The following is a 12,798-nucleotide window of genomic DNA, read 5'->3' as shown; positions in this document are numbered from 1 at the left end:
AAAAAGTGCTAGGCTATAAAATAGAAAAAGGGTGGAATGTTCGCACACTGGCTCCAATCAGGATTTTTTAATGACTATTCACCAGTGTTGCGTTTCGAGCTCGAAATGTAACAATAGATACGTACCTACATACGTACAGTGAACTGACCATACAGAGAACTTCTCTGCTGGAAATTCCTCTTTCTAATGTAGTCTGTAATCACAGTTTTGAATGTCATTTGCCTCTTATTTCTTTTTTCACAGCCATTGTTTGTATTTCTGGTTATTGCCATTGTGGAGTGTTTATAGATCTAAAAGCTGATCCTGTGGCTTTGTTCGTCTGTGTTTGCCAAAGTTTGTTTGTTCTTGCCTACTCGAGCCTTTCGTGTCATGGCAAGGGGCAAGGAGTCTTAAGTCTACTATGCCACTATCTGAATAGTGAGTTCTCTTTCTGTGTGTTGAGCAAAGGCTGTTGCTTTTGTTAACCAACACAGTCATTGGTAGTATATTACATAAATAATGTGATTGGTCACAGTGCAGTGATGAATGCCTTTGTCTTGCTGTTGGATGGCAGGCAGGTGAATGCAGAAACTGTAGTTGTTTATGTAAATTACGTTGTGGAAATGAGTACAGAAAAGATTTTACTGACATGCTGCGATGATTTGTGTGTGTGGCTTTAATGGTGCCTTGGTTACGGCTGCATCCCTCCCCCTCTGTTGTCTCTTTACCAGACTGAAACTTGTTCCAGTGGGAGGGCATGGCATCCCTGCAATCACTCCCACCTGCAAACACCCAGGCTCCCTCCCTTCCCCCTTATAACCAAGCCCCTGGACCACATAGAGAGGGAAAGAAAGAGAGAACGAGAGAGAGGGGGAACAGAGCGTGTGAGTGAGCAATTGAATGAAAGAGCGCTGTCCACGCCAAACAGCACAGGCAACGTAACTCATAGATACGCAAACATCACTCAACATCCTACTCCGATCGTTCAGTACAGGTAAGGCTCTCTCTTTGGAAGACTTACGGTGTTTTGGTCAAATTGATAGAAATGTTTCAACATTGTCAATTATATTGTTTTAGTTATATTCAATACAAACAATATTGTATGTTACAGCATATGAAACATAGTCATAGAGAAATTGTTTATTGCTTAAGAAATTGTTTGCTTTTTTCATTCAAATATTATTTATCAATAATTACATTTGTGTTGATAGTAAACTAGAATTCATTTTGACCCTATAGTCCAGACAGCAAACACTTGCTGAATTGTTAGTTTGTCCAACATTGTGAATGACACTAACCTAGCAGTGTATATCACATGTAGCTACTCTAAGACATTTTGTCGGTTATTTTAATTAAGGCAGGCAGGTGTCTTGCATCGTTTAAGTCACTTCGATGGCCATTTTCTATTTAAATTCCACCAAGACAAAAACATTAAACTTTCACCATGTATTTGTTGGACCAGGACAACATCCATGTGGCAAGAGCATAATGAGAATTTTCATTACAGCCATATTTTTAATAAACATTTCCCAATCTGAAAAAAGGCATTTACATGTGAACAGTAGATATTGGGGAGAACACTTCTGATGAAAATATTGTTTTTGTGTTTCTCTATGCTTTTGCCTATCCACATCTTTGTGTTCTTACCGATTTGGGCTCATTGCACACAGTGTTTATCTCCATTTCTCCAGGAAGTACCTGTCACAAGGTGTGTGTCCTCTAGTGTGCCCTACAGAAATGCAGGGCCCCATCAGAGAAACCATTATATCAGATTTGAGCCCTATAAGACAAACAAAGCCCTCTTTTATCTGCCATGTTTAATGGGCATGGGAAACTCTCCCTCGTTCATGCAGACATCGTCAGAAGGGGCTACGAGCCAGGTTGTTCATGTTTGCCTAATTTGGATGGAGGGGACTGGACTGGATCTTGGTTTGCTATTCAAATAGAAGTGCACTGAGGCCATTTTATCTTCTGCTAAAAAATAACCCTTCAGCATAGCAGCCAACAATTATACATGTTTACGTCTGAGTGTTCATGGGAGATGAAGGAAGTGTATGCCACGATCTCACTCAGGTGATTTGAATGTATCATAGAACTTCCTCATGGCTCTTGTGGTATTGTATTATTATATAGTAATTATATGTATCTCCAATTCTAGGGAGTTTTTCCTCGCCCCTGTTACTCATGGGCCCTCTCTGAATGTTTAACACTCTGTAAAGCGCCATGAGACATGTGTCTTATGTTTTGGCGCTGTATAAGTGAAAATATTGGTTGAAAAAGGATTGTGTGTGCTATAGGTAGAGTACCTAAGCTTTCAGAGTGAGTGAACTACTTGTTCCAGAAATGTTGGGTTGGGTCATGTGATGAATGTGTTACTGGACTAAATATTGACCTGGCATTTTGACCCCCAATCCTAATCTCTAACCTTTTTTTTATGAGAAACACCAAATGGAATATTAATCTGATTCTTGTTGTGTTTTGTTTTGGACTCTGGGCTGGTTCATTCTTTAATTACAAACTCTAATTTGTTTCTTTTCACATGTTGTCTTCTACTTCATATGTATTAAAGTGGAATTTGTTAATTATTTATTCTACAAAAAGGAGCCTCTCAGCCTTCTGGCTGCTATAATGGCCTGACTTCATCAGTTTAAAGATGTGAGAAGTTGCTCAGGGTCCAGAGTACATTGAGCCAGTTTAAAATGAATTTTCTGAAAACCCAACTCATCTTGGGTCAAAATGAAATGGATAACCAAATGAATTAAGAAGTGCCATGTCAACAGTGGTTTAGTTTACTTGAGAATGAAAGTTACATGGGAAAACAGTCAAATAGCCAATGAACATGTCACAGATAAGTTTGTAGGGACTGGACAATCATATCTTTCATGGTATGACTAGCTAGACAAGTAAATTTGAATGTTTTTGCAAGGCATGAAAAACAAACCGGAAACTAAACCAGTAGGTCTGTGTGTGTGTGTGAGGGAGAGAGAATGTAAATAAAGTTAAACCAAGCTGCATCCACGTTGTTGTTCTTGGTCTTCCTGGTAACGTGTCTGTTTCCATGTCTCAGGTGTCAATGCATGTACAGGACTCATTTCAGAATGGTTTGAACTGAGGCCTATTAAGTCACATTGGCACAGAGTCCCTTTGCCCCTGTGTCAGTGAGTATGGAGACAGATAGGAGGAAATAACACTTTCTTAAACCTGAACTGACGTAGGTGCCCAAGGTTAATGAGTGTCACAGCGAAATGCACAACATCAATGATTTATATGTGCAAGATTTACTGTTGGTTTCAAATGTTCTTTTTGTCATATTACCTCTTATCTGATTTTATGTGGCAGCAGATGTTGTACTGTGACTGAGAACCTGTACGGATTCTGGGTACAACATGCGGCACGTTTGCGTTTTTTTTTTTGTGCATGGCTGTTGTATCTTGTAGAATATTGTTTAATGTTAAATTGGCTACTGTGGGAAATCCCCTAAGAATTTATCACCTTTCATGTTATATAAAATAGTACTACTTGTGAAAGTCTGTCCAAAAACACATTTTTGTATATCTGTTCCAGGAGGAAACCGTGACCTCAGGAATGGGCTGCTTTGGATTTCTCAAAATCATGATGTTTGCCTTTAATGGCATCATCTTTGTAAGTTCAGAAACACACCCTTACTGCTTTTTCAGGTGACTCATATCACACTTATTTAATGGGTTTCAAGGACCACAGTGTCAACAGATAAGATCAGAGGGTACCAATATAAAACTTGTTTCGTCTGAGTTCGTGGTCACTTCCTCCTCAGTTTCAGGTTAATCTTTGGTGATTCAAAGTATGACATGTCAGTTTCCAGTTAGCAAAGTACAGATATGGAGCGCATGGAGTTCCATTGAGTTCCATTAAACTTTACAGTCTTCCTACCATGTCAAAATTGTGTTTCAAAATAACTGTTTAGAAAACGTTTCTGAAACCTCATGTTCACCTCTTAATTTGTTTTGTCACACTTTCTCTCATTCTCTGCAACCTTCACATCAAAACTCAGCTGGCTGGAGCTACGATCCTGGGGGTGGGCATATGGGTGAAGGTAGACAGCAACTCCTTCTTCTCCTTGCTGGACAAGATTCCTGGTGCGCCGGAGGAGCTCAACCAGGTCGTAAACGTGGGGTACCTCCTGATAGCCGTGGGCGCCGTGCTCCTGCTCCTGGGCTTCCTGGGATGCTGTGGAGCCATTAAGGAGAGCAAGTGTATGCTGCTGCTGGTAAGCCTGAGTACCTCAAAGACAGATGCTTTTGTACCTGGCTAACACAACACCAGTTAAATTCAATGAGTTTTCAGATTTGTATGCTTCCCAGGCTAGTTGTTAAATGTATACCAGAAGTGGCCATAAGGGACCAGGGTTGAGAAGTGTAGTGAGGAGAAGAGTAGGGACAGGTACTTCATTTTTTTTTTTTTTTTGCTGAGCAAAGAAGAAATGTACCATGGGTAGTAAAGAGGTTACTATATGTCTGTAATTACTTTAGTCTTACTCTGGCACATATTATTCAGACAATTTTGTAGATAACTGTTAACTGTTAAGGATAATAATCTGGAGTGTTGCCAGGAAGGTGGATTGCGGTTGAGGTTGTTTGTGTTATAATATTGTTACTTCCTGGTGTGAACCAAAACAAAAAAAAACACAAAAAGGATTTCTTGCTGCCACTCTTATACCTCCTCTCCTGCAGTTCTTTATTATAGTGTTGCTGGTCTTCATAGCAGAGGTGGCTGGAGCGGTGGTCATTTTGGTCTTCAAACCTTTAGTAAGATGACACACACACACACACACACACACACACACACACACACACACACACACACACACACACAGACACTACTGTGCTGCAGAAGAGACTAATTACAGAGGTGTAATTTGTATCTTTCAGGCCGAAGACCTGATCAGGAAACTTGGCGTTGAAACTGCTAAGAACATCCAAAATGACTATGGAAAAAATCCTGATGTAACAGGCCTGTGGAACTCAACCATGGACACGGTAAGTTTGAATTCTGAGTTTAAAAAAAATAAAACCTGAAAGAGGCAGTGATTTCCGTTATTGTAATGTCAGACCCATGGCATTAGTGGTGTAAATTAAAACACACTGTAACAATTTTCCACAATTTGGATCTGCACAGTATTTAATGGTAAACTGGTTCATCTTATTTCAAATCATTCTCAAATTAATTTTGATATGGTCATGTGGAGGGCAAATAAATATGAGTCATTATTCAGGAAATGGACTGTGTAGTTCTGTGTTCTGGGCTAGACAACCTTGAAAATGTAAACATGCTTAGAGCAAATCTACATTAAGTCAGCCATGCGATATCATTATCACTGTCAATAAGTTCGGAGTACCTTTCAATCAGGTTATCATTTGTGTTTACATGTTCATGTAATATTCAGCAAAATACTTTCCAGCAGGCTGGAATCCAAAGTATAGTCTGAGAAATAGACTTGTTCATGTGACATCAAGCCAGTCATAACTTAAAACCATGCCCTGTCAAACACAGGGCCAGGGACATTAGAAGAGACCTGAGACCAGAGAAATATTATTTGCCAATAATAATTAATAATTTTCACTACATTTCCCCTCCCCATTAGCTGAAATGCTGTGGGTTCAACAACTACACAGACTTCACAGGGTCTCCATTTGTCACTGACACAAATAAATACCCTTCACCATGCTGCACCTCTTCTTCCTGTACTGAGACGAACGCACAGATATCGGTAATTTACACCTGTACACAAGGCTGATTGAAGCACTCAACCTGACTGCACTGCATTGTCATCACTCATTTTTGTATTTGAATGTATTTTACAGGCAGTACCTGGTTGCTTGGACAAACTGGTTTCACTGATTGATGAAAATGCAGTAGTGATAATAGCTGTGGCTCTAGGCATTGCTGTTTTAGAGGTAGGTCTACACTTCCTCTTCTCTAATCCAATTTGCAGTGCTTATCTTCCACTAAGCATCAAGCTTTAACACGACACATTAACTGAAAAATAACAATTCTAGATTCACCCTAGATAAATTATTCTGATTTATTGCACATTTATTTTAGATGAAAACTGTGGTATTAAACTGTATTTGAATACTAATATGATCTATGTGGTTTTCTTCTGAAGAATCCATGATAACCAGAGGATGTCTCTTGTTTTATGCTAGATCTCTGCAATGGTTGTCTCGATGTCCATGTATTGCCATATTGACTCCAAATAAGCCAATTGATCAAAGAAGTTCACTGAAGAGGAGGCATCCCAAACATTTTCCAGTTCACACAAACCACCAGACAAGCCAAAACCAAAGAACTCAAAAATGGTCTTATAGCCGAGGATCATGACTGGTATCTTATGACGCAGGGATTTTCATTTTATGCATTTCAAAATTCAGATGTCTATAATGTAAATAGATTATTTTGCATAGGCGATAATATGATTCAGCATGGGAAAATAATCTCACCACAATTTTGAATTGTAGGCCTACTTTGGATAGGCTAAAATGTGAGTTTTTTTTCTTCTCATAAATGTTCAACCAGTTTTCATGGCACATGTTGAAATGAAATGTGTTTTCAATGAAATATGCACTTTAAATTAGGTCATAGGCCTATAAATCACCTTTTTACATGTGTCAGTCAAAGAATGTCAGAAAGAATGGAATGGTGTATAAGGCCACTGGCAACTGTTTCCTATTATTTTCTCAGCAAAATAAAGTAACTGATATTACACCACATTCAAGGTGGTTACGATGTCTTAATGTGAAATGTAAAAATGGATAGCTACATGGGGGATGAAGGTTGATGAACTTTGGACTGTGGGATTTCTACAGCTGTTGCCATGGTAAACATAAGTCATTGGAATGTGTTCATCTCACCTTTGTAGTTGTAAAGGTTATTAGCATCATGCTAACTAGCTAAAACCTTCTGGACCTGACTTATGATTATCATCTGTTTCTAAGTAAGTCACTGATGCATACCTTTGCATGTTAATAACAAACGAAATACATTTAGACATTTTATCGGGCCAGATCGACAGATGAGTTGAAGATCAAAATTATATGCGATTTACCTCATTATTCTAGTTTATGTATTCTTCCCTCTCTAACTTTACCTTTGAAGATGGAACTGGCTAACATTAGCAAGCGGGAAGTTGATTGTGTGCTAACGTTAGCTGCTTATAAGATCTAGCTGCCTTAAATGAACTTGAAATGAAATTAATAATTGGCTTTACTTTACTTTCACCTAACTATGTTTGACCGTCTTTACTGTCGCCGATAATGTGAACTTATGTTTGCAATTGCAGTTATGTAAACCTTAGGGCAGATTATTAATCACAGTGGACTTATGCACAGTGGAATCAATACACTTGACGAAGTGGTAAAAAAAAGTCTAGGTTAGCTATTGTCTATTGTCATCACAAGAGACATACAATTAGTGCTGGCTGGGGTAGAATTAGAAATCCATCTTAAGTGTAATGACATGGCAGACTGATTGTAACATTAGTATTATAGACTTGGGTAAGAAAATGTCTTTTGTACAATGAACCTAAAACAAATTAGGCTAGTCTTTGGCTAACGAGCTAACATACAAGCTTGCAACTTTGTCCTCCTAGATTCCTAAACCGTTACTTGCAAAGATGGCCGGTCATCGCACATACTTATGTATGAAGCATTCAATGATATTTTCCTGTGCAGTGATATTCGTAAGTAGTGTTATTGAGACATGTTTTCTATTCACCAAAACTGTGACTTACCATGTTTTACTGCCTTTTGATTGTTTTGATAACTTACAGTAAAATTCGTTAAATTAGGCTCATAAATCATATTAGCCTGACATTTTGGAGAATGTACTAATATAGTACAGAGTTAAATTAACTACCCTTTGAACTGTTTTGCCACTGATTTTGCCTGATGTGGATGCAACAATGCTTCAATTGTGTTATAATGCCAGATTCTACAAAAACAGATAAAAGTGTATTTGACCTGCTTTAAGAATGACATCACTTAGCCTAATGTCTAAAGTCTAAAGAAGTCTATCTAAATCTAATTGAATAAGGTGGCAAAATCTAACTGCTTTGAACAAGATCCTAATTAGCACAAACATCAGTGAGTCATCTCACTGTTTCCACATGGCACATGATAGCTTTAGTTTTTGCATGAGACACTGCTTATTGAGTGATTTTGCCATTTGCCTGTCATCTAAACCAGGGCCCAGCATATTGTTATGCCTTTTCTGCACAGATTTCTGTAAACTGTTCTCAAAGGGTTAGACATGCCTGCTGTGTACTCCGTGGCAACTCAAAGTAATAGAGTTGTTAAAATGATGTCCTTGAAGCAGGTTGAAAACAAACATAAACTAAGCTACACCTTCAGGATTTTATTCAAAGATCAATCTCTAACATCAGCATATTCCATCCCAACCTTTCCCTAGCTGAGTGGTATGTTGCTGGTCGGCCTGGGTGCATGGATGAAACATGGTGCGGCCACACTAGTCGACTTGATGGGCCATTACTTTATGCAGCTCATCAACCTCAGCTACATCTGCATTGCTATGGGCTCCATCGTCAGCCTCACCAGTATAATGGGGTGTGCAGGGGCCTGCAGGGAGAATCGCTGCCTCCTGACAATGGTGAGTGGGATAGGGAGTGATAAAAGAAGGATGAGAGGTGAAAGCCAGAACTGGGACATTTCAGATGGATTCTTTTGTTGATGTGTGTCATGATAGGTTTGGTCACACGGTAGAAATGGTGTGTTCAGGCCATCAGGGAATATTAGGGACCGCCCCCGTGATTACGTTGTTTTTCCCACTGCGAGTGTTCATGTGCTGGGTGCAAAACATGGAGGCCACAACAAAGGTTAAAACATACGCTCACTAATCTTAAATAAACAACTGTATTTGCTTAAAAATATGGTGTAAGACACTTTCAAGTGACAAAAATGGCAAATTCTTAAGTTCACATTAAAAGTGTTAGACATGTAAATCAGGTTTCTAGGCCAAGTATACTTGCATATACAAGGAATTTGGTCTCTGCATTTATCCCATCCGTGAATTAGTGAAGACACAGAGCACACAGTGAACACACAGTGAGGTGAAGCACACACTAACCCGGAGCAGTGAGCTGCCTTGCTACAGCGGCGCTCGGGGAGCAGTGAGGGGCTAGGTGCCTTGCTCAAGGATTTATACCACCCGTTTGGGGGTGAACCCAAACGAATCTGTTAGCAAACTTGAATTTGCTCTGCAAGCTGGTCTGGAAAGGAGGCCATTGATGTTCGTTTCTGAGTCACCAAAAACCCAGGAATGTTTTTTTTCTTTGGAATTGAGTACAACTGCATTTAAAACCTTTGGTTACAAGAAAGTTATGTTTGCTGTGCTTCTGAAAGGATTTGGTAAGACTTTAATTCACACATTTAAGTTCAGTTTCACTGCTGGTTATGCCTGTGGAAGTAGTAAAACAGTACGTTTGGAAATGGGAGTCAATGGGCTCCTGTCCAGACAGACCTGCAGAGCAAATTCAAATTTGCTAAAAGGTTTGTCTGGGTTCACCCAGGCTAACCACCCACACCAAACTGAACGTAACCAACAACTGCACCTGAGCTGGCCATAGCTCGTGTCCAGGGAGTGTGACTAAGCCACCAGGTAAGTGACCACTCTCAGGAGCTCTGCCAAGCTGACACACACATTCAACCACACTTGGTAGGTGCCACTACCACATATTCACATCATGTAGGGATAGTGTGTAAGATGTTGGGCTTAGAGGTGGGTTTCTTTTCATTTGTTTTGTTTATGTTGTGACCAAGGAGGGCTCATAAATGAAATTAATCCTGTAGTGAGCAGGTTTTGATATGTAATGAGCGCGCATGCGCGTTTACATATGCTCATGTTTACAGAGATGTTCAACAGGTCATCTGTTCCCCTGCCTTGATGGTAAAATCAGTATTAGGATTTATTAACATATGATTTGAGTTTTCTATAAAGATCCTGAAAGTATTAGTTAAAAGGGGGAGATGTAGTGAGCAGGTTTTGATATGTAATGAGCGCGCATGCGCGGGTGTTCAGATTGATATAATGCCTCAGTAAAGAGTCGAGAGCACATCTTGGTCTTTGGTCCATTTGTTATAACTTAGTATTATAAAATACAAGACAAATCCCTAGACAACAAAGTTTGGTATCTGCCAAACTCCAGAGCCTATTGTCGTAACATGATGTTTCATTACTTTTATTACATGGGTTACAACATCAGAATGTACTTTCAGAGTAGATGTGTAGACCAAATTGTTGCTTTCAAATGTAATGCTTGTGCTTATTCCTTCTATACTTCCTTTTTCTCTCCACAGTTCTTTGTCATTATGATGATGTGGGTTGTTGCACAGACCGTTGGTGTAACTGTTATCCTGGTGTACAGTAATTCAGTAAGTGCACCAGTGAATGTGTGCAGTCCCTTTGAATATTTGGCACTGGCCCAATCCATTGGTCATCATAACTCTACCTCCTCTGGTACCATGCTTGTGCTGTAGGTGGGATTCATGCTGTATGATATCTTTAAGGACTCTTTGGTGAAGTTTTACATGGGAGTGGCTGCTCCAGACCCTATATCCACTGCATGGAATGTTGTCATGACCAAGGTAAGACTGCACTTCACTATATATTCTCTTTAGCACAAAGATTTTCAGTGGAGGACACACATACTTTACATAAAATATTTTTTTTTACCATACTCTTTGTTCAAGTCTGAAATATGATTGAATGACTCTTCATTCACTCTTGTTTTTCTGCAGTTTAGTTGCTGTGGCTTGACCAACAAGACCGACTTTGTGGGGTCCAAGTTTACTCAGGTCACTGGGCTGGCTTACCCAAAGACCTGCTGTGCCAACATAACTTCTCCCTCCTGTGATGGCACCACCATTGTCCCCAACCTCATTCACCCCGAGGTACTAACTAGAGCAGGGGTGGGCAAACTGCGGCCCGCCAAGCACTTTCATCCGGCCCGCCGAGCATTTCATTTGGTTATCAGGCTGCTCGCTATTTTTTTCCTGCGATAGAGGCGACGTTGGTTAGCTTTACTGCAAACTGCTTTTCACCCCCCTCAGAGAACGTTTACAATGTCAATGTCAAAACATCATGTTAAATAGAGATAACATCATGTTAAACAAAGTTAACTCTTAGTTATCTCCTTTGCAGCAGATCTAACGTGAACATTATACGATCCATTCTAATTGGGAACGCGTCTGCACTCACGAGAGGGAGAGAGAGCCACAGGTTCCAGCTGGCTTGTCATTGTTGATAATTGATATCTCCTTTTTATAAGAAACTTTTAAAAGGAAATCATGAAGGCCGGCCAATTTTCAAAACCCAATGTGGCCCTTGAGCCAAAAGGTTTGCCCACCCCTGACCTAGAGCAATGAGACCAGTCCTCTCTCCAGCTCATTTAAAAAGCCTCAAAGATTACACTGTTAATGCACTTAACATGCTCTTTGCTCTGTAGCCTTTGCTCCCATACCCCCTTCTTTTCAGGAAAAACTATTTGATTTTAATTGTTTCATAATCTTCAAGTTAAGTTAGTGTCACCCATCTAATTCTTTTTTTGGGGGGGGGCTTTTTATGCCTTTAATTTGATAGGACAGTGGAGAATGACAGGAAGCGAGTGGGAGAGAGAATAGGGGTGGGATCTGGAAAGGACCACGGGGTGGGAATCGAACCCGGGTCGCCGGCGTACGGTGCAGGTGCCCCAGCCAGTTGCGCCACGGCCAGTTGCGCCACGGCTGGGGCCCCCATGTAATTCTTTTAATAATTATGAAGTGCATATCTGTATACTAGTTCTACTCAGTCTAAAATATTTTCCCCATATTAGTTTACACCAAATTCCTCTAAACAAATTGATAAGAAAGTGAAGAAACAATGTTTTATTAATCCACTACATTGATGAATAGACAGAAAGGGAGATTTATTTTTCCGAAAGGTGAAATTATTGTATTTTTTTTGTGTGTTTACTCATTTTGCAGGGCTGTTTTAACAAAGTCATTGATGTGATCAAGAGAGATGGTACAGCATTGGGAGCAGCTGTAGGAAGCATGGGTGTTGTTGAGGTAAATTACAGATGATATTCAACACTTTTAGACATTGAAATGTTCCAGTAACATGTCCAATGTAGAGGGCAATTAGACTAAACCTCAACATCTGCAAATTAATTTTCCTATTCAGACAGCTGTATTCCTAGTTATATCCTTGCATTTTTAAATTCTAGCTGTTAAAAGGAGAATTCTCCCTTGGCAAACCTCAATTCAATGAGTTTAGTGATTTTCTTTATAGTGTTAGGAGACGTGTGTTATGTGACAGTGTATGATTATGCCTTCACAGATTGGATCCCTGATGCTGTCCATGATTCTCTTCATGAAGCTGGGCAGCATGCATTACGAAGTACGAGATAGGAAACATAGAGTCAGGCCACAAACATCTGAGCATAGAGAGGCGTAGAATTAAGACTATTACACAAAAAAGTCACCATGACTAAGGTCAGACCAGAGTGATGAAGCTAGAAAGTATTACATTTCTTGCTGAGATTTCTCAACTAGATTTGTTATGTATACACATTGTTTTTAGCCAGATTAAAACTTTTTGTGGGATTCTATGGTCATCTTGTGGTTTTATTAAAACAGTCACACATTTTTGTGCTGTGCAGGAGTATGAGAGTGGAAATTCTATCTTAACAGCCAAGTCTGGTACATAGACACATTCTGCCCCCTACTGACAATACACCCTCTTAGCACAGTTTACATCTAGCTCAAATAGCTCCTTATAGTTACCAAA

At 39.7% G+C, this 12,798-nt stretch overlaps 2 protein-coding genes across 3 annotated transcripts; both read left to right on the top strand.

Moving 5' to 3' along the window:
- The first annotated feature begins 809 nt into the window (after positions 1-809).
- On the top strand, positions 810-6,728 carry LOC121705990 (tetraspanin-1-like). Its single transcript, XM_042087395.1, has 8 exons — positions 810-973; positions 3,544-3,621; positions 4,010-4,225; positions 4,689-4,763; positions 4,887-4,994; positions 5,600-5,725; positions 5,820-5,912; positions 6,165-6,728. Exons 2-8 carry the CDS (start codon positions 3,565-3,567, stop codon positions 6,216-6,218), a joined length of 729 nt encoding a protein of 242 aa, XP_041943329.1. The 5' UTR covers positions 810-973; positions 3,544-3,564; the 3' UTR covers positions 6,219-6,728.
- LOC121705989 (tetraspanin-16-like) lies at positions 6,703-12,614 on the top strand. Of its 2 annotated transcripts, XM_042087392.1 has the most exons (8): positions 6,833-6,952; positions 7,607-7,696; positions 8,425-8,622; positions 10,329-10,403; positions 10,509-10,616; positions 10,770-10,922; positions 11,994-12,077; positions 12,349-12,614. In XM_042087392.1, the coding sequence occupies exons 2-8, from the start codon at positions 7,631-7,633 to the stop codon at positions 12,463-12,465; spliced, it is 801 nt and encodes a 266-aa protein (XP_041943326.1). In that variant the 5' UTR covers positions 6,833-6,952; positions 7,607-7,630; the 3' UTR covers positions 12,466-12,614. The 2 variants fall into 2 exon arrangements, with proteins under 2 accessions (XP_041943327.1, XP_041943326.1); XM_042087393.1 differs by lacking the exon at positions 10,770-10,922 and having other exon boundaries at positions 6,703-6,835.
- The last annotated feature ends 184 nt before the right edge of the window (positions 12,615-12,798 follow it).

This window comes from Alosa sapidissima, chromosome 3 (assembly GCF_018492685.1).
Source record: "Alosa sapidissima isolate fAloSap1 chromosome 3, fAloSap1.pri, whole genome shotgun sequence".
NCBI classification, from domain to species: domain Eukaryota; kingdom Metazoa; phylum Chordata; class Actinopteri; order Clupeiformes; family Clupeidae; genus Alosa; species Alosa sapidissima.
This window is presented reverse-complemented; position numbering and strand designations above follow the sequence as displayed.